The sequence below is a fragment of the Armigeres subalbatus genome, unplaced genomic scaffold, assembly GCF_024139115.2.
Source record: "Armigeres subalbatus isolate Guangzhou_Male unplaced genomic scaffold, GZ_Asu_2 Contig857, whole genome shotgun sequence".
Lineage (NCBI taxonomy): Eukaryota > Metazoa > Arthropoda > Insecta > Diptera > Culicidae > Armigeres > Armigeres subalbatus.
In genome coordinates this window covers 1,624,504-1,646,454 of record NW_026943653.1, presented here as the reverse complement: position 1 = coordinate 1,646,454, position 21,951 = coordinate 1,624,504, and the positions used below count along the sequence as shown (strand labels likewise).

Sequence of the window (21,951 nt, the reverse complement as noted above, 5' to 3'; positions counted from 1 at the left end):
GATAACTGACTTCGAGTGACAAATGTGAGACTGAAGATATTCGAAACTGGGACACCGGCGTCCGGCGAAAATTTTCCACTCGTTTTCAATTTATTTTTGGTCGCAAAAATAAACAGCCCGACTCGTACGAAGGTGGTGAACACACTCTGTTTGAGTTCATTCCCTTATCGACCGAGATTGCGAGAACAATAAACTGAACTGTGCTGTGATAAAATGATAACTTTGACCGGCATTTTTTTTGTTTGTGAAATGGACTGACTGCCTTTGAACAACGACAACAAAGTTCAGTTTAATGGGATCAAAGCACTGTAAGAGCGCTTGGACGATCATGTAGGCGTAAAGTGCGATATAATGTATCATACATATCTGACATAAATTACATACATGAATGCAGCTTTCAATTATACTTTGATCCATCTAACCTTACTGTTTAACTCTGTGTAAATTAAAAAGTTTTAAAGTAAGTTGATACAAAGATGATTCTCTAGAATTGTAGAAGTCTACCCACTTATGTAAAAAAAAATCCGGCGAGAACAAATTGCAAAAAAAATCAAATCGAATGAAAGAAATCATATCTCCAATAAGTCTTAAGAATTGACGAGGATAAAGAATAGGTAACCTCTTATTTTATACTGAAATTAATCGTGCTTATTATTGTACATAGCTTTTATGATTCAAATCTATCATTACTTGACAATGATCCTCACTCCGCGATAGTACAAAGTCTTCCCTATCGCGTCGCTTCCAGGCAGATGGCGCTTATCGCACGCAACGATCGCCACCGTCATCGCGTGTGGCTTGTGATCGCCAAAACAACTTGTTTGTGCACCGTTGTGAGTGTTCGAATAAAAAACTTTCTTAGGGTCTGTCTCATTTGGAGAATTAAACTTAAAAGTGACAGTTCGAAATTTAAAAAATCACCCCGTTATAAGAATGGGTGGTGCTACCCAGCAATTCCAATAGGACATCGAAGGAAAATGATTCGATATCTGTCAAAAGTAATCTTGCTCTGCGAGCAGGGTTATTCGATAATTATGGAAATGTCACTTCTAAGTTTAATTTCAGTTTAATTATCCAATTGAGACAGACCCTTAGTATGAGCTCGAACTGATGAAATGGAATCATAATTATATTTATAATTGACGAATGTACTTACGTTGTCTTTGACTAGCGATTCACCCAGATGCAGTTTATTCGAGTTGACCAGCAGGGTGCAGTGGTGATAAGCATTAGGCTGACCCAGTTTGGCAGCGGTACCGGAAATCTGGAAAATTTTAAAAATGATTATTTTAAAAAATTATATATTTGTTGACTTAAATCTAAAAATGGATAAAATTAAAAATATAATAACAAGTAGAGCTGGACATGATTCCACATTGAACAAAACTTATATTTTACTCTTCACAAATTACTCATGCAATTGAGCCATAGATTTGTTGTTGTAGGAAAAATGCTGACACGCTTGCCGAACGTGAACAGAACAGAGAGACTGCGGACTATGGACCGGTGAAAAGAAATTGCGTGTTCACTTGATCGACGATTAGGTATGTACTCTCATTCACTCGATCTCTTTTTGTTGCTTGTTCAGAATTCGCGAACGTCAACCACGAATGGCATACGCACTAGTCTTCAGGGTGAACTAAAATAAGCATGATGCGTACTTTGGAAGTTTGAGACTATAAAAGAATAATCGTTCTTCAAATTATATTTCTATAGAAAAGGATAACTGCAAATTTAACAAAATTTGGTGCTGTGACACAGATTACTATACAGAATTTTGCGCTTTGAAAGCGACTGCAAATGACTTGGATCTTTCGAAGGTATCGGATCAACATTTTGTGACACTACCGTAACCTGCCCTCATTCCGCGCATCGCCTAATACCATGGTTTTCATAAGAAATTAGAACATGGCTATCATGGACATCACATTTGGTGAATTGTTCAAACCAAGGATGTTAACGATCATTCAGTAATTTGCGTTCGATCATTTAGTAGTTTGTCAATAACACATTCCAGAAGATGAATTTCAAATTATGTTGTATGGTGGACTTCTAGTGCGAAGGTTTTTCTACAACTCTGCCTAATGGTTCGTTGTTTGAATTCCATTAGTAACGGAGTTATAGCTATAGATTCAGTAACTTAGACTAAATGATAACAAAATTCCAATCATTTAGTTTAAGTTACTGCAACTAGCGCTCTAACTCCGTTATTAGTTGAATTATAATAACGAAACATTAGGCAAAATTGTAGAAAAACCTTCGCACTAGAAGTCCACCATACAACATATTTTGAAATTCAGCTTCTGGAATGTGTTATTGACAAACTACTAAATGATCGAACGCAAATTACTGAATGATCATTAACATCCTTGGTTCAAACATAATAGGGGCTCTCCTTAGCCGTGCGGTAAGACGCGCGGCTACTAAGCAAGACCATGCTGAGGGTGGCTGGGTTCGATTCCCGGTGCCGGATTGGAAATTGTCTCGACTTCCCTGGGCATAAAAGTATCATCGTGCTAGCCTCATGATATACGAATGCAAAAATGGTAACCTGGCTTAGAAACCTCGCAGTTAATAACTGTGGAAGTGCTTAGCGAACACTAAGCTGCGAGGCGGCTCTGTCCCAGTGTGGGGATGTAATGCCAATAAGAAGAAGAAGAAGAAGAAGAAGATGAAAGCCAGGTTCTGATTTTTGATGAAAACCACGGTATTAGGCGATGCGCGGAATTAGTGCAGGTCACGGTACTTGAAGGACAGAAAGAATTTTGGAATGCTTCCATTTGAATTGCATGGTCGATTTGAGTTAGAATTGTATGAAAAATATTTAGGATTTTTACGTCAGTCTATTCGTAGAATGAGTAAGCCTTTGTGAAATATGTTTGTGGGAAGGATTCTATTGTATTATTTGCATTATCCTACCCTAATTTAAGCAGGAAAACACTATTTTTAGTTAGATGGAATTTAATAATTTGTTTATTGTATTGGACAAGCACTTATACCAAGTTTGAACTTTAAATTTTCTAGACATTTTCCATTATCCACTTCATTAAAATAGCTCTAAAAAATCGAATCCTTCAGGAAATAGAGAAAAATGGAATTTCTGAAATACCTATGTATCAAATCTTTTATATAAATCTGAAAAAAAAAACCCATGTGAGTATCACTAACACAATCAGCGATACACGCCCATTTCCACCAACATAAGCACACGAACTATGCGGCTTCAACACAGATAAAGTCGTGCGCGCAGCTTCATAAGAAAATTGGTAATCTATGAGAATTACGAGAAAGGTGTAAACACTACAAACTCTGTTGCAAGCTCACGAACCAACCGACAACCAATCCATGCCAAAAATAAACATCGGAAAACCGGTTCGTTTGTGAATGGAGTTGCGGCTTGGCGAGTCACGCTTCCAGCACGTGATAGCCGGTAAAATTGTATACGGCGTAAACGACCTCCTCATTAGATAGCGCGCAGTAATTACAATCAGCAGTAACTTGACAGAATAATGCACTCCCAGCGGAAGCGAAAATTCGTCAATATTGTTTGTACAACGCAGTTATAGAGAGGAGATAATAGTAAGTTTGTGCAACTAGTTGCAAAAAAATCGAGTTTTGCAACGAGTTGCACACGCTATTTTTTGCAATGACGAAAAATGGGCTTTAATATGATATATTGTATGTATTAAAATGGTACAGACTTACCAATAAATCATGTTGCTGCAGAGAACAATCATATTCCATGTTATCGTGCCAAATTACATAGCTCGAAAGGCTTTGAAGCGATAGATGAAGTTGCATTTGGAAATTTCTGATGTCTTGTCCATCAAACTGTTTAATTTATTACACGACGCAGAGAATACACTATTTGAGCACTTACCGAAGCTAATGCAGCAAAATGTAGTCATGTAACTACTGTTCTGATATTGGTTTTTCATTATAGCACCCAAATGAGTGACCATTATGCAAATCAAATGGGTTGCATAAAATTACAGCACTCATTTGGGTGCTATAATGAAAAACCAACATCAGAACAGTAGTTACATGACTACATTTTCCTGAATTAGCTTGGGTGAGTGTTCAAATAGTGCATTCTCTGCGTCTCGTAATAAATGAAATAGTTTGATGAACATGACATCAAAATTTTCCAAAAGCAAGTCCATCTATCGCTTCATGACTTGTCGAGCCGTGCAATATGACCCGATAACATGGAATCTGATTGTTCTCTGCCGCAACATAATTTATTGGCATGAGTAATCATGAGGACTAAATTCGATTGTACGATTTTGGTATAGATTTATCATGTTAAAGCCCAGTTTTCGTAATTGCAAAAAATAGCGTGTGCACAACTCGTTGCAAAACTCGATTTTTTCAGCACTCGTAGTATTTATCCGTACAACTCGTGCTGAAAAATCATCTTTTTGCAACTAGTTGCACAAACTACTATTATGCAACTCATCTGAGTTGCATAATGGCCATTAAAGCACCATTCATTGGTATGGAAAAGTAGACCGTTTTATCACTCAAAGACGAACTGTAAACCAGGTATAATGATCAGCTGACTAGTAATTTCAAAAAAAAATATTTTCATGTGTCGAGGCCTTGTAAGTCACATTTTCTTACCTGCCGTAATCTGGGAAAGTGACGTAATAGCCATTTTACAACATGTAATACGTTCTCTGAAAAAGTTGTTCTGTATACTGATTTAATAGCTGCAAGCTTTACGCGAAAATACAGATACGAATTGAAACCTATAAACGTGAAAAATGTATTAACCCCAGCCCATCAGCATAAACTGACAGAATCCTCCATTGCATAAGCTTCTATGATATGTAGTCTCAGATGTGTTCACTGCGTGTGTATTGGGGACCTTCATGACAAAATAATAAGCATCGTTAGAACTTTAACTAAGTTTAACTTTAACTATAGCTCTTTAGCTTTCATTCGTGACTATTTTTCCGAATAACTTTTTTTCTCTCTGAAACAGAACTTTTAATAAGAAAATTATTTTGAGCTTTTAGTGGAATGTCTTCACTTGTCTTAAGACGAGTTTATACAATCCCATTGAATTCCACCACTTAATTGTATCTTGACAGATACGTATTTCGACCTCAACAGTAAGGCCGTCTTCAGTGTCTTGTACTTTACTCGACTTTCAATTAAGTGGTGGAATTCAATGGGATTGTATAAACTCGTCTTATGAGAACTTTTTAGCTGGAGAACCATCGATTATTTACCAAGTCCCCAATAAAATTAGATTCCTATTTTTCTTCTATTCATCATATAAAACTAAGGGGAAATCGATTATCACCTAAATAGCTTCCACACTGATATCCTCCCTCCCCTTTCATACGGGAGTTTGACAGAAGGAAGGTCGTGCGATATATGCCATCACAAATATTGCCCTCCGCTCGCTTTCAAATCAACTTCTATAAAACATTCTTCATGCCTGCAGTATCCTAACGGAACTATCAATTCTATACTTTCGCCTCTAAATCTATCATGAACATGTACGTCTAAGTTTGGAAGATGATAATAAGCATTTCCATATCATTCAAAATAACTTGTTTACTGGAGCTAAAGTGTTAAAAAGCATAACGAAGCCGAATTCAATAAATTGATGTTATCCCCTGCAAACAGCTAAGGAAGGCTTGGATGGAGATTATGCTCTGCGTCGTCATCTTATGACATACACACCCAATTATTTTTTAACACATACCAAATCTGAAACTTGTTATGTGAATGAATAAATCTAACTAGTGTCGCAAAATTATTCAAAACGGCTGATCATGGCAATAATTTACCATACACAGTAAAAAATAAAAAGTAATATCACATCAGATTTGATGCACATCATCGCCGTCGTAAATATAATGTTTTACTACATCTGAGCGACGTAACAAAAAGTTGACGTACTTGATTTTTCGTCTTCAAATCAAAGCAATGTAATTCTTTTTCGACGTAATATTGTTGACGGAACTGGGAAAAGCGACGTAAAACCCGGTCAGAATGAATCCCGCTTTCGGCAGCGGGGTTAGGGGTATTCGGATTTTTTTGTGCTCGAAAATACATTTTTAGATGCAATAACTTCAAATTCTGTTTATTCAAAACGCATTTTATTGTATCAACAAATACATATACCTCAAATTTGCCATTTTTAATTTCAAATTTTCAAATTTTAAATATTTCACTTTAAGTTTCAATTTTAAATTTAAATTTTTAAATTTTTAATTTTTAATTGGAGGACTCTCCAGCAATTCCTTCACAAATTATTCCAGCAATTCCCTCGGAAGATCCTCCAGTGATTTTTCTGGAAGCTTGCTCTGCAATTCTTTCGAAAGGCTCTCCAGGGATTCACGCGGAAGTTCCTCCAGGAATTCCTTCGCAAGTATTTCTCTAGAAGTTCCTCCAGAATTTGCTTCGGAAGTTCATCACGGGATTCCTCTAGAAGTTCCTCCAGGAATTCCTCCAAAGTTCCTCGGAAGTTCCTCCAGAAATCCTCCGAAGCTCCTCCAAAATTCCCCGGAAGTTCTTGTAGGTATTCTCCGGAAGTTTTTCCCGTTGTTCCTCCAAGAATTCCTCCGCAAGCTCCTCCAAGAATTCCTCCGCTAGTTGCTCCTTGATTTCATCCGCTAGTTCTTCCATTAATTCCTCAGGAAGTTCCTCTAGGAATTCTTTCGGAAGTTTTTCCAGGATTTCCTTCGGAAGTTCCTCCAGGAATTCCTTCAGACGTTTCTCCAGGATTTCCTGCGGTATTTCCGCAAGGCATTCCTGAGGAAAATCCTGCAGGAATGCCTTCCGATGCTCATCTGCGAATTTCTGCGGCAGTTCTTTTAAGAATTTCGCGGATAGTTCCTCCTGGATTTCCTGCGCAAGTTATTCAGGAATTCTTCCGGAAGTTCCTACAAAGTTCCTGCGGAATCTCCTCCAAGTATTCCTGCGAAAATTCCTCAAAGCATTCCTCCGGAAGTTTCTTCGGGAATTCCACGGGTTTTTCTTCCAGGAAAAACCTCCAGAATTTGCTTCAGGATTTCCTTCAAAAATTCATCCAGAATTCCCGCGGAATTTCCTCCAAGGATTCTTGTAATGTAATGTAAGCGCCTTCCTTAGCCATGCGATAAGATGTGCACCACCAACACCATGCTGAAGCTGGCTGGAAATGGAAGTAAATAGCTAGCTATTGTTGTACAATAAAATCTCTTCTGATTTCAACAGTAAAAAGTGGCATGCGTATAAAAAAAATATTTGCTGTGTTTTGTCCTGGAGATCATATCGCTGCGATGCGCAGTTAATGAGAAAGAGTGATTCAACCAACCAATCATTTTACTATAAATTTTGTGGCTCTTTCAAACAGCAGCTTAGTTTTTATCCAATTTAATATAACAAATATTAACACGCCACTTTCCTATGAAGTTGCAGTGTGTGAGTTTAAAAAAATACTCATTAAACACATGTTTTCCAAGTTCATTGCCAATTCAAAATTTAGTCCATTTTTCATTCCATAGTCGTATTATCGCTATTGGCAACACTTTTAATAACGTTTAATTATTAGCAAGGGCCTATGAGGATGTCGCCTGTCACTGGCGAACAAAGCTCATGTACTCTGCATCGAAGCTTAGAACCGATGTTAGGGCGCAATCGTTAATGTGAACATTTTTATATTCGGTTAGTTACTGCAAATAAATTCTTTTTCGAGTCCCTATAATCAAGCATGTATCTCAAGCATATCACATCGTTATATTGCTGAATGATTGAGTGTTTAATTTTGATAAAATATCGAAAACAAAAGAGTGCATAAAAATTGCCTCGCCATAACAAAAAGGCGGTAGAGAATTAACACTGTTGTTTACAGTTTAGAACCAAATCAAGATGTCGCACATGTTGGGGTAGGGATTCAATGCTCCGCCTTCTCCCCCTGATTAATTGGTCAATTGGCCCTGACGAAAGCGAAAAAACAAAATGGGGGTCGGCTGATGTTTTTTTATTTCACCCAGCAAGGGATATAGGACATCACTTTTAAAATGCTTATTAAAGCGTTAAAACACATTTTAGCCGAAAATTGTTCATTTTTTTTGGGTTAAAATTTTAATTTACTTTTATATAGGTAACACGAAAGTTGAATTATTTTGATTAAAAAACATGTGTAGATAAGGAGTCTGACATGTAGTTTTTCAAAATTCTAATCCTATGTGTTTAAAAGTTTTCAACATATCACTGTTAATAACATTTTAAAAGCATTTTAAAATATACTTCCTATACTTCATCATGTTGAAAAACAGTGATTTGACGCACACGTCGCCGCTAGATGGCAACAGCGCGGCTGCGTCAAAGCGAATTCCGAGGTCAAGCCAAATACCACCAACATAAAACGCAAACACAAAATTTGGTCGATCACAACCAGAGGATTTTCAACAGTTTGGATTTTTAGTCAGAAAAATCTTCAAAATTCTTGGAAATTTTCGAAATTATGATTTTTATTAGTATCAGACAATATTTTGAGAATATGGAACTCTGAGTGAAACTTTGGAATTCTGTACGAAATTCCAGGAATTAAAAGGATATTACTAGGTGTCCATTTTTGACACATTTTTTCTGACATTTTTCGTACTCTTCACAACACTTTTTTTTTGCACCATGATAGAAGTGTTGATTTTTTATGGATCTTTTAAAAATTGAGTTACTCGGATTTTTAATTGAGAAACTAAGATTATAATACTGCGTCGTGCATCTTGAACCTTCCATAACTCAGCGGAAATATGAATTGCTACAAAGCAGATCATGCTGAATGTGACTGGATTCAAGAGGAGACCCGGATTGGGCTAGTCATTTTTCATGCCTAGAGAAGTCAAGTATGTAGGTATTTCGATTGTTCATATTATTTTTCATTCACAAACCGATGTAGCAGAAATCTGATACTGAAGCTATGAAATAATAGTTTCAAATGGTTTGAAAATGTCGGCGTTCTGGTGGTTGAGTGGTAAGTATGCCTGCTTCTCATACAAGTGTGCCTGGGCTCAATCTCAGTCTCCGCTGTTGGTAATTTAAGAGACGAAAAACGTTAGATTATGCCTTCTTTTGGATAGAAATGGATCACAATCATAGACTTTTTAACTCGGGCATCTATTGTGTAGTACAAACAATTTTTCGCTTTTTTGCAACCTCATCTGCGCTCTACTTTTTTAGTATGAAGTGTAAGAAAATGACAAATCCTTACGTAATTAGCGCATGGTTTCTATGAACTCTAGAACTCCAATTTTTAAGAGAACTTGTGTTGAACTCCTCTTTAAAAGTATGCCAAAATTTGTTTGTCTCAAACTTTTCTGAGGAGAACTAGTTCTTGTCAATTACGAAGTAAAAATTATGAATTAGTTAAGATACCGTCGTGCGGGACTTCTTTTGACTCCGGGGGCTACTTTGGAATCTTGATTTTCTAAAAAATACTAAACGTAAAAAATACCAAATTCAATACAGAAAGCTGCCATCCAACTATCAACAATACACCCGAATGGTGATAATGGCAATTTTATAGTAATTTACGTTGTAAATCTTGTTGTTATGGGCAATTGTACATAATAACTATGTTAAGTTAAGACTAATTCCAAAATTCGACTGAAGTAGCTCACTGCCGTGCGCCAGCAAAATAAAAAACTGATATTTCAGCAGAAATGACGTTTGTTAGCTGATTTTCGGCAAAATATTTGCTGATTTTCAGCAATTTTGACAGAAATCTCGGCAAAAAACATGTTTGCTGGGGCACGGCTGTGCGAATCTCGGTAAAAGTTTACCATTATGCTGCGATCCCGGTACAAAATCTTAAGTGTGTAGAACGTGTTTTAACCGTTAATAAAATAACAAAATGTATAGTAGAAAAATCTTACTGTGACATCAAATCGAAAACTATTCCTGCTATCGATGAGAGCAAATCGAAAACTGAATTTGATATTGGTTCCGATAACAAAATAAGTACACAGTTTGATGTCAGATCATACAATTTAGAAATCTACAGCAAAATGTGATCAAAATATGTAATCAATCATGATGGTTCATATTTGAAAAATTATGATTTCAATTTGATGTCGAATTCAAAATGTGTTTTCTATATGCTCTCGATAAGTTTTCAGACTTTGCTCGGTTAGTGGGTCACTGTAAGCACGCTTAAAGTAGGCGATTCATTGTTGATGTTATTGTCCTAAAGTGTTGTACATATATTGATAAATGTTGGCGAAACATTAGTTATGTGACACTTTTTTGGTACCTAGGTGGTAGGGGTCTAAGATTACGTGACAGTACATATGCCAGGTGACAGAGGGAAAGGGTCTAGAAATCTCAAAAAGTAGTGGACGTCATATTTGCTTTCGACGCGGAACGCGGCCTAGTTTTTCGCTTTTGAAAATTCCCAACTAACATTGGAAGCTAATCGAGAGCCCTTCATGGGTTTTAATTTTTAATGTATATTAAAGCTGAGAACCAATTAACCGATTTATTTAACTTTTAGTTAAAATTTTACAGTTCGATGATTATTTTCCCATCGTAGTTAAAACTATACTCCAAAGTTGACCCATTTGAGTTTTGACAAATTGATAGTTATTTGAAGCAAAATGGATTTGGCGCCAATTTTCTCGGGAACAAAGTCAAATCTAACCATGCTCCGGAGCAGGTTTTTTTTAACCACTGAGCAATAACAATCGAACTGAAAAATTTTAACTAAAAGTTAATCGGATCGCTGGAGCTTAAGAAAATTCGATTGCATTTACTATTGGGCCGAATAGGGTTGATACCTATTTCGGCATACCCGTCCCCATTATCGCATTACGCACAATGTGCATCACAACCTAATGATTTGGTATTTTGTTGATGATGTTTGTCCGCAGATATTAGAGTGCCAATGAAAATCGACTTTACGATTTTCAAAAACGAGTAGTGCTCAAAAGTATCATCTCCTCGAAAAAAATCCCTATTCAAAATTTCAGCTTAATCGTACTACGGCGTTTGACAAAAGCAGTAAAAGTTTGACAAAAGCAGTAGAAGTTTGAAACACTAAAAATTTCCCAAGGGAGGGGTACGGGAAAATTTAAAAATATTTTTTTTATGTTAAATGTCTTAGAAATGCATGAAACGTCGAGATATGGTGTTGTCTTTTGAACAATTTTTTTTGAAAAATATTTAGCACTAAAAAAAATACGATTTTGAAAAAAAATGTCCCAAAATCTCGAAAGTCCTATAAAAAGACAATTATTCATTTTTTTCGGGATTAAACCAGATCTCGCTGTTTCATGCATTTCTAAGACATTTGGCACCTAAAAAAATCGATTTCGCAAAACCTTTCTAAATCCAAAAAAGTCAATTTTTCAAAAAAAAAAAAAACTCTTTCCGAGATTAACAAAATTTTCAATTACGAAAAATTGGCTGAGCCCCAAAAGGTCAATTTTTTTCAAAAAATCTTCTTGAGATAGCATCAGATCTCGACGTTTCATGCATTTCTAAGGCACTTGACATAAAAAAAAAATCGATTTCGAAATTTTCCTGTGGGCCTTTGGGAAATTTTCGTGTTTCAAAAAAAGTCAAACTTTGACCGCTTTGGTTAAACCCTTAACGAAGTCCGATTAAACTGAAATTTTACATGGGGACTTTTTTTTTGAGGAGATGAAACTTTTGAGCACTACCCGTTGTTGAAATTCGATAATCAACTTTTTACATACATTCCACCCTAGTAGATATCTAATGACGAACAAAAAATCAAGCCATTTGGTTGGAACTCGGCCGCGTTTATCACGTTGTGGACGGTAATACGGAGTGCTGCCCAAATGGTTCTTCTCCCTACGTTTCATTTAGCGCAGCCGAATATTTTCAAGATAACAAAATCAACTACGTAGTGGGTCTCCAGTAGCCTTGCGAGCAAAGGCGTAGGATTGCCAATCAGGAGATGGCGAGTTCGATTCTCGGTCCGGTCTAGGATGTTTTCGGGTTGGAAACATTCTCGACACCCTGGGCAGTGTATCCTTGCCACATAAGATGCATACTTATGCAATGGCGGGCATAGAAAAGCTTTCAATTAATAATTGAAGAAATGCTAATAGAATACTAAGTTGAAAAGTAGGCCAGTTCCAGTAGAAGAAGAAGAAAATCAACTACGCTACTGACTGTTTTGAACGTCTCAGGTTTGAACGTCAAAGGCCAAATTCAAAGTTGTTTCAGGCATTTTGTTATATAACATTAAAAAAATAATTATTCTGTCAAATGCATGCTTTATAGAATAAGGACAGATTATAAAATTTGTATCGATCTTAATATATATTAAATAATTATCAAATGGTTTATTTATTTTTTTATTTTTTTTTATTGTCTTTATTAATGAGGTTTTCGGCCCTTGACCGGTTCACCTCATAAATGGTTTATTGATAGTTCCTACAAAAAGTACAATTATTTACTACACAGGCCACTCCGGCCTTTGTTTAAATCTAATATATACATAAAGTACCAAAGCACTGGGAACAATTTGAAATGATAACCCAACTCTACTAGCTGCAACATTGTAGCATATAATGGAATTTTCCGCTCGATGCTTTAGCCATAGCTAGTTCAACTACACAACACAGATAACAATACATAAGGTAAATTGACCAATTTGTGACCCCATTGTATGTGAAAGAAATGCTTGATGAATTATTTATGCATTACATTTTATAAAAGCTCTACTACACTTCTCACGAATATGTACTAAACATAACTGAAAACACCAACTTTTATTATAGAATCTAATACGGAAATCTCTTTCAATTTATTCTACAAAAGATTTCTGAGGCTTTTGAAAGGAGTATCGCATTGTAAAAAATAACCATGTCACAACGTCTTACAAGAGGAATGTAACAGAATTTTTATACATATCTATTTATGTTTAATGTACTTTTCAGTAGGAGGTCCACTGTCAGAATGTTACACTATGGGACAATCAACCATAAACACACAAACAAAACCGGTTTATTAATAACAGCTCACTCACCTTTTTGCCCATCAATGTGATGTCGTCCCGGTCGGAAATGTCCGCACTGATGCCGTACTCCCGGTACAGAGCCCTCGTGATAAGATTCAAATTGTACTTCCGATCGTAGCGAGCACGTGGTGTGAAGAAGGTGCAGTTCAAATTGCCCAAATCGTGGTACACTGCCCCGCCGCCGCTGTTCCGCCGTGCCAGCTCCACCCCATTGCGCATCAAAGCGGATACATTGGCCTCGGCAAAAGGATTCTGGTGCCGACCAATCACCACCGTGGGCGAGTTGATCCATAGCATGAGGATGTGGTGATGGGCAAAGTCAAAGTTCCGATAGATCCAATCCTCAAGAGCAAGATTGGAGTAGATATCGTTGGACTGCGAGATAAAAACCGATTTTCGAACCTCACTATCCGGTATCTTCTTGATATCGGACGAAGACAGCTGTTTGCTCTTGCCATGGTTGGTTGTGTTGTTTTGAATATGTAGCCGGTTGGTGGTTGTGATGGTTCGCGCTAGAAATGCTGTATGGGTGGATGTTGTGGCCACATACAACTTGCATACGGCACGTGCGGCTGTATTACAGCGTTGTACAATAAGGGCAGCCATCTTGGGGTTTTCTCGCTATTTTATTTTGATCTCTTTGTCCTATATATATTTTCACTCTTGGTTCCGATCCGCAGTTGATGAGTTATCGAGGGTTGATGTTTATGATGTTCTGCGTGTTGCGTAACGACGAGATTATCCAGATTTTTTTGGGTAGCACTATGCAGAATCAACGAGTTCTATATTTATATCATAAATTATTTTCACTTATGTTGGCAGTGTTCAAGACAGTTCTAGTTTCAGACAGTTCGTAGATGATTTTTGCACTTTTTTGACTAGTAGAACGTAGAAGAAGCAAATGTTCGTTTTCTCTTTTGAGGTTGGATGAAAAAAGTTGACAATCTTCGCACTTTTCACTTTAACACTATTGAAATGATTTATTGCGCCTTATTAACACTTCCTATTAACTGGTTACTTTGGATTACTGGTACTGGCACTGAGTTCCCTTCTTAGAACGCACAGTTGATGCCTTTCTGGCCAATAGCGTCCGTGTCGGAAGTGGTCATAGAGATGAGGTACTCATGCAGGGCGATAGTTTGGTGCAGCCACTTCCAGGTCTGGTGCAGGGAATTTATGCGGTATCTAATACCAACACAATCGCGACTACAGTTAAAGGGCATTCCTTTCAATTAGCAAACAGTAGTAAATGTTAAATTCCGTTGCCTATTTAGAAACAACGGTCCCGTATGATGCTGCTGCGATGTAGAACTCTCCACGTTGGCTTCCACTGTCAGTTTTTATAATCACCCAATCTTCGTATTTACAGTAGTAGAACGATTTCCCACATGTTTCATATGAAAACTGTAACTAGAGGACATTCACTGTTGATTAGGATGGTTCGAGGTCAATCACTCACTGAGCTCTCAAGCATGAGGCGTATAAAACAGCTAGACGAAACCCACTCGGCACGACGAACGAAATGCAACTGAATGCGAAGCAGATTCGGCTCCTTCATTTATATATTTATTTCGCGCTTGTCTGTATTTCCACCTATTCGGGTCGAGCAAGTACAAGCGTTGATACGCGAACGCCACGCTGCACACCACCGACCATAGAGCCGCAATACACCGAATGCATCGAGAACGCACTTCACGACCAACTACGCGTATGGGTGGCGAGCGGTTCACCACACACGCGAGTTGCTCGCAGTCACGATATCAGCTGATGATCCCTCTGAAACCGGACGTCGCATCGTGGGCACGCGACGGCACCATGAGATTGACGGCGGGGACACTGGGTGGCTCAAGTCAACCAACTCGCTGCTCTCGATGCTTCCTTTTCGGCCTAGCAACATGATCTGGCGCATCACCAGCTGCTTTTATATGCACTCGCTGCCCAGCGATGGATCGCTGTGACATGCCATCCTACGGGAAATAATACGCACGTAAATTCATTGCACTTTTATTCTGACGACAGCGATGACGGCCGAGAATGGGATGTTTTTCTGGATGAGTGCAGTACGAAAAGCGGCAGCACAATCTATTTTTTAATGGTGGTATAGAACCTAATACGTATAGAGCGATACATTGTTTGTCGCTGTTCTTCCCTTGTGGAAGGTCAAGAGCTCTCAGGATCGGGAACTTTTCTCATCTTTGTTGATGCCTGTTGATTGACAGATAATGAACAAGGAAGGTTTTTGTGATGAGGTATGATTGATGTTACGAGTTATTTTTAAATGCACCTGATATTTTTATTCTGCATATGCCAAATTTGTAGCATTTGATAAGTAAAGTAGGCAATAGAGTAATGGAGCATCGAAGTGTGTGCTGTATTCATGGATTTTTTTTTGGATTTTATAAAAAGCACATACAATTTTTACAAAAACATTTTCATGTTAAAATACTTCGCGTAACATTTAGATTTTATAAAAGTTGAGCGCAAACTATGTGCGTGAAATGATGTGTTAAGAACACGGCTGGAGATTATCTGATTGTGTACTAAATTACATTAGTCTGTTTTAGAAAGATTTAAATAGGAAGAGTCACAATTGAAATTATTTTTCTTTTTGAGATTTTGGCCTTTACCGTCTCGTCCCTGGAAGTTTTTCAGTTTCAATCGTTCTTCGTCATTAAGTGGCTAAAATAGAGATATGTAGTAATACAAAGGTGGCAACATAACCCGTTGCAGCCCAGCGTAATCACCTATTCAGCAGGGACTACGTCCAAGGGATTAACGACCCCTTCCTACCGTCTCTGAGTTAGGGGGCCTGCCTAGGACGTGATGGGGCTTGGCAGCGGGCTCTGTTAAACCTCTACACAAAACTGCATGTGTCCGCAAGCAGGCCCTATCAAAGCGACCGTGTGCCGCTCAAAGTTCACAACGCGCGTTAACGGACCTAGTCTTGGATATCGTAATAATCTTAAAGCTAGGGTTGGCAGTCTGACATTCTACTCTCTCAGTAGAGCCATGCGACACTGACTATAAACGTCGAGTGGGCTAATGGCTAGGCTGTCTTCCGTCCCCTAAAACCGTGGCGGGCCTTATAGCACGCTGTCTAATCCTGCCACCAAGCTTTGCCTGCTGGGTGGGAGTAGGCTCAGATGCCCTTTCCTGACTTGCGCTGATCTGGCTCTGAGCACGTAAGGGTCATGGCCTCCCGCCATGCCGTAAGGCATGCAAAGATAACCATGGGATCATTAAAGGCGACTATTCGAGTAGGGTTCGACGGCAGCCACAGAGGGGACCCAATTAAAATGAGTGAAGCTAAAAATAATTCTTTTGACGATGCGTTATGCGTGGAGATGGTATACCCCTTGGCCAAGGGGGGTTTGGTGAGGTCTCCTCCCAGGGAGGCGTAGAGCGGAGTGACGGAGGCTGCAACTAGCAGCACCGGAGTCTCCCCAGCAGTGACGGGGTATAGCTCTATCAGAACGCGCGGCGGGATGCGAGTGGTCGCCAAGCAACTAGATGATATCATCAAGTTCGCGTACGCAAGGCAGACCATCAGTAAGGAAATGAAACAGAACCTTCGGATGCTCCGCCAGGCTGTTCGTGTCGCAAGACAAGAACAGGATGCGTTTATCAGGCGGGTGGTGGGAAGAGAGGAGGCGATTGATGTCGCCCTGACAGCCAATGAAGAAAAGACTGCGCATAACCCGAAAGGGTTCAGGCAGCAATCCGGCGGAAACGCTTAAAGAAAAGCCAAACGGCGTGCGACCATAAAAGCCAAACGTGGACGGCGTCGCAGATTGGCAGATCGGCGTCCAGAGGAGCCCGAAGGGCGTCGACCCGAGAAAGTGACTTCTCGGCCCAAAAAGGCGAAAGGCACCAACCAGGCGCAAGTCGCTGGAGCTGTGCCATCGGCACAAGTATTAGCATTAGATTGAGCAATTCGCACAAATTCGTAAGTGGTTCAAGCCAACACTATTGTATGAGAGTAGCATCACTTTTATCCGTTACCACAGATAATGATTTGGAACTAATCACTATCTTTTAAATGGAAGCAATGCACTCTCCAATAGTCGAGATCTGACCTGGCCACATCCTTGCGAATGCTGAGGAAGGGGAAGGATGGTTAGTTGGACACCTACTTAAGAAAGATGCAGAGAACTCTACGACTTCTTATAGGTACCACGGAAGGTTTTGGGATTGTATGGAAGGTTATAACAGTAGGAATAATTTTGGTAGGACGTGAGACACAGAAAGAACTAAGATAGAAATACAAAGTAGGAAAAGGACGAGCCTGGAATTGATCCCACGCACTCCTGATTATAAGGCAGAAGCGGTAGCCACTAGACCACCGAGCTCGTCTCGGCCTGTGCCATCGGCACAAGGGACCAACAATCCCTGGCAGCTGGGCAGTAGGGCAAAGCGGAAGTCTAACGCATCTCGACCCGCAAAGAACGCTAAGCACAGAGGCGAGGCTTTGTTGGTAAAAACAGAAAAGGCAAAGTACGCTGAAGTCCTTAAGGCGGGTGTCCTGGCGGGTGACCGAAAAGCTTTCCAAACCAAAAGTTTAGATTAGACTTGAGGATTGAACTAAGAAGTTCACATTTAGTTCGAATAAACCGTTCATAACTCTTAACTCCCAATTGATACTATTGAAGAACTTGAAAGTTCGGAAAAAATTGCTTATTCCTCTTCATCTGAACTATAAAGTTCACGTCTCTCACGTCATGCTACTTAAATTATTGCTCCGAACTTCTAACAAGAAGTTCGATTCAGGTATTAACCGAACTTCTAAACAGCTTGAAAAATCAATAATATTCCGAACTATAAAGTTCACACCACGCTACTTTGGAACTTGTTCCGAACTACTAATATCAAGCGCCATGATAGCACAAACCGAGCTTGTTGCTGGCACAAAAGTTCACAACATATTTTTTTCACTTCGCAAGTACAAAAAAAGTTCTGAATAATACCTTGTACGAACTTAAGCATAGGCACACTGCTACAAAAACAAAACAAAGTCAAACTGTTCAAAGCCATCAATCAGGTCCACATGAACTTTTAATAAACTTTAAAGTTCAGAATTAAGCTCCATACGAAATTTTGGTGAACTTTCAAATTTAGAATCAGTTCGGTATGAACTTTCTGTGACATAAAGTTCATATTTAGTGCCACCTTGATATTATACGAACTTTCTAGTTCACATTTTATCCTAATTGAACTTATGGTGAACTTTGACACAAGTTCCATATATGAAATCAACTCATGGAGTAAAATTTTGCCACTTTACATGTCGGTCGTATGGAGCAGTGGTACGCATCCCGGATTATAAGAGGAGGACTGGAGTTCAATACTTGTGGTAGGCGCATCGTCACGTGGAGTCTCGCATCCTAAATAAGAACAGCATCTACGTTCTAATGAACAATCATTGAAAAAATATTGAAAATAGTTCTTACAGTACTTCGCCTCGTGGTTTTTATTTTATTTGTAAAGTACAATTTAAGTTCATTGTCTAGCTGAATAGCATGTTATACAGGACTCTCACCGAACTTTTTGTGAACTTTGATGTCCACTTTAGGAGCCTGAAAATAACTAAACTTGATAGTTCGGTTAACTACTTAAAAAGTGAGCTGAATAGAATTCTATTCGGGATCCCTCTTGGAGCAGATTAAGCCAGAAATGTACTGTTATCCGAACTTTTGGTTGCTTGGGTCGGCGCTGGGTCAGGACGTGCGAAGCATCAGACGCACCAAGACCGGTGAATTGATCTTGGTTCTGAAACGCGGAGTGCATACTAGTGGGACTGACTACAGGAAGCTGGCCCAAGAGGTCTTGAGTGACGACGCCGAGGTAAGGTCGTTGGGAGCGGAAGTAACCCAAGCAGCACAAATTGTTTCACTACTGATCATTTCACTGTGTTGCAACTATTCTGAAAGAAACAATCTTTGCGTATGTGCCATCAAATATAACTCTCTTGCAATCTAAAAAGCGCAAGAGGTGGAGCCTACGGAAACATCCTTCGATTGCAGTAAAATTGCACTTATGTTGCAAAATACTACAGCGGGAAAAAATAAAATAAAAATATAAAACTGGATTCGAATTAAGGATCTTGTGATTGATAGTCCTTCACTCTACCACAGCACCATTCAACACTTCGAAGGGACTGCATGTTGTCTCACAATAAAAACCATACGATTATGAAGTTTTGTACTCGGGTTTCCTGTTATTTACTGATTGCACTACACAGGAAAAAATGTGAGTTGTCAAAACGTTGAACGATGCTAAATTAAACATGAAGACACATTCAACTTATCTGCAAGTAAATTTAAACAAACAATTAAATTTAGAAAGACGCATTGAAGTTACATGGTAAAAAATATGCAACTTAATGATTTTGTTTCGTGTTTGCAACATGAAGTGCAGTAGAGTAGAGTGGGGCAAGAGTGCGCGTGGGGTAAGAGTACGTTTTCGATTTTTTGAAGTAATGAAAAAAGATAAACTAGCAGCACTGCATCAGTTTGATAGGTTTTCTGGCCAACTATTATCATGTGTAATTGTAAACGATTTGAATAAACAACAAGGGAGATATGGAGTTAGATAACTTTTTGATCATTTTTCTAAAAATAATTGGATTTCCGCAACTAGTATTTCATTACCATAAATACGTTCAATCAGGTGAACATTATACCATTTCAATAACCTATTGTGTAGAGTACTTTATGCTACAGAACACCAATCCGGTTGGTTTTCCAAGAAGTCAAAACCATTACTTGAAAAACTTTTGGGACTGTGGGGTAAAAGTACGCAGGAGCCGGTGGGGCAAGAGTACGCATATGAATCTTCAAGTTATGATGTCAAACCCGTATCTCTGGCCGAAATAAGACTTCTTCCAAAGCGTAAAGATCCACAACTAAGAAAAAAGGGACAGAAATTGAAATTATCACAAGTTTTTAGGATAAGTTGAAGTAATTCGGTGTTAGAAAGGACTTGGCGAACAAAGCACTGAAGCGAAATAATGAAATTGTATTAGGACTTGTTGTACACCTAAACATAGTACGAAAACACAATTTCATCTAAATGATAATTTCATTTAATCAAAAGTAGCATTCATAAATTACGCAACGTTTAACTGGGAGGGGTTGCGAGATGTGTGAGGATCCATATAATTTTTAGAGGATTCATACAAATAGTGTAAGATAGGGGGGTGATGAAATAGCCAAATTTTACGTTACGTGATTGGTGGACTTTCTTTAAGGAAAATGCCTTTGTATACGCCACGCGTAACCTGATATATATATTTTTACCTCTGTAGTTTTTTGTATATATGAAAAACAATGGTTTTTCGTATGACAGTGCACATTTTTAGGACCCCCTCCCCCTTTAAGAGTTACGTAATCTTTAAACATTCCCTAATATATGTCCATTAAACATCAATTAAATGTTATTAACTCTTATTTGTGTTAATATATACTTTAAGCACATGATTGGAAAAATGCGTACTCTTACCCCACCCGATGCGCACTTTTACCCCACCGGTGGGGTAAGAGTGCGTTTTTCACTTGTCTTGCAATAAGGGTTCTACTAAAACGAATCTCAATAATTTCAATATTTTTTCCACTGGGTAACATAAAGGAAGAGTACATGAATCATCGACACTGATTTGATATGCAGAAGCTTGCTTCATAAGGGCCACATGATCGATTGAAAACTAAGTGCGTACTCTTGCCCCACTCTACTCTATTCTTTGGAAACAAACACCAAATGTTAAACACGTACTGCATTGTAATTTTAATGAAACATTGACCACAATTCGAATGTTTTTGACATCTTGATGCTACTTTTTCGTGCTTTGATGTTTTTCCAATGCCTTTAATGAAACTGAATAGAAACAAGGTGCTTTTAGGAAGATGTTACGTGTGCTACTTGGGAACCCTCAAGTGCAAGCAACTGGATGAGGTCACGAACGCGAACGACGTTGTCTCTGCCGTCAGAGACCAGTGCGGTACAGAGGTCGAGAAGACCTCATCTGTACGTCTATGAGGCGGTCGCTTTGGCATGGTACCGGTTGCGGAAGCCAAAAAGGTAATAGAGCGAGGGAAGTTGAAGATCGGTTGGTCAGTATGCCCAGTGAGCAAACTCCAGCCACTTTCAGTGGACAGGTGCTATCGGTGCTCAGAGTTGGGGCACAAGTCCTACAACTGTTAGGGTCCAGACCGTAGCAACTTGTGTCATCGTTGTGGTGAGGAAGGGCACAAGGCGCAGGAATGCGATAAGGCACTAAAGTGTCTCATCTGCGTCAGCAAAAAGCAAGCCTGTAACCACGTTATGGGTGAATCTTCGTGTCCCATCGGAGGGACAGACAAGAAGAAGTCGTGCAAGTAACTAAATCTGAATCTCAACCACTGTGCAACTGCCCAGCAGCTGCTGTGACAGTTGGTCTCGGAGTCGAGGACCGATGTCGCCCTCCTGTCCGACCCCTACAACGTCCCTGTCGATAACGATAATTGGGTGGCGGACGGGTCTAGGATGGCGAACTGGAGGGTGGACGAGGGTTACACCCATAGTGATCATCTAGGAATTCGCTTAAGGATCAACTATGGCGTGTAACGGGGATGCTTTGGTAGCTGTCCTATCACGCGTGTGCGACGACACCATGCCGAGGAAAGCCTTACCGAGAAATGACAGGCGCCCGGTATACTGGTGGAGTGCTGAGATTGCGGCCCTTCGATCAACCTGCCTCAAGGCTAGACGAAGGATGCAACGTGCCCGCAACGAGAATTAAAGAGCGGACCGCTGTGAAGTGCTGCGAAACTGGTCGGTAACAAGGCCATAAAGAGCAGTAAGAGAGCGTTTCGACAACCTATGCGAAGAAGCCAACGCGAATCCGTGGGTGATGTCTACACGATAGTGATGGCCAAGACCAAAGGGAGCGCTTCACCTCCCAAACGGTCCCCGGATAGGTTGGCGAG

At 39.3% G+C, this 21,951-nt stretch overlaps 2 protein-coding genes across 2 annotated transcripts in view; both read right to left on the bottom strand.

The window, feature by feature from the left end:
* The window catches only part of LOC134204739 (lipoyltransferase 1, mitochondrial), a 29,576-nt gene extending 15,975 nt beyond the window's left edge, over positions 1-13,601 (bottom strand). The window contains exons 1-2 of the mRNA XM_062679539.1: positions 13,001-13,601; positions 1,157-1,264 (exon numbers count right to left, since the gene is read on the bottom strand). Of these exons, the coding sequence (XP_062535523.1) occupies positions 1,157-1,264; positions 13,001-13,597 (705 nt within the window). The 5' untranslated portion in view covers positions 13,598-13,601. The remainder of the gene's footprint in view (positions 1-1,156; positions 1,265-13,000) is intronic.
* Positions 13,588-14,878, bottom strand: LOC134204740 (uncharacterized). The gene has a single exon (XM_062679541.1). The coding sequence runs from the start codon at positions 14,212-14,214 to the stop codon at positions 14,044-14,046; it is 171 nt and encodes a 56-aa protein (XP_062535525.1). The 5' UTR covers positions 14,215-14,878; the 3' UTR covers positions 13,588-14,043.
* Between the last annotated feature and the right edge of the window lie 7,073 nt (positions 14,879-21,951).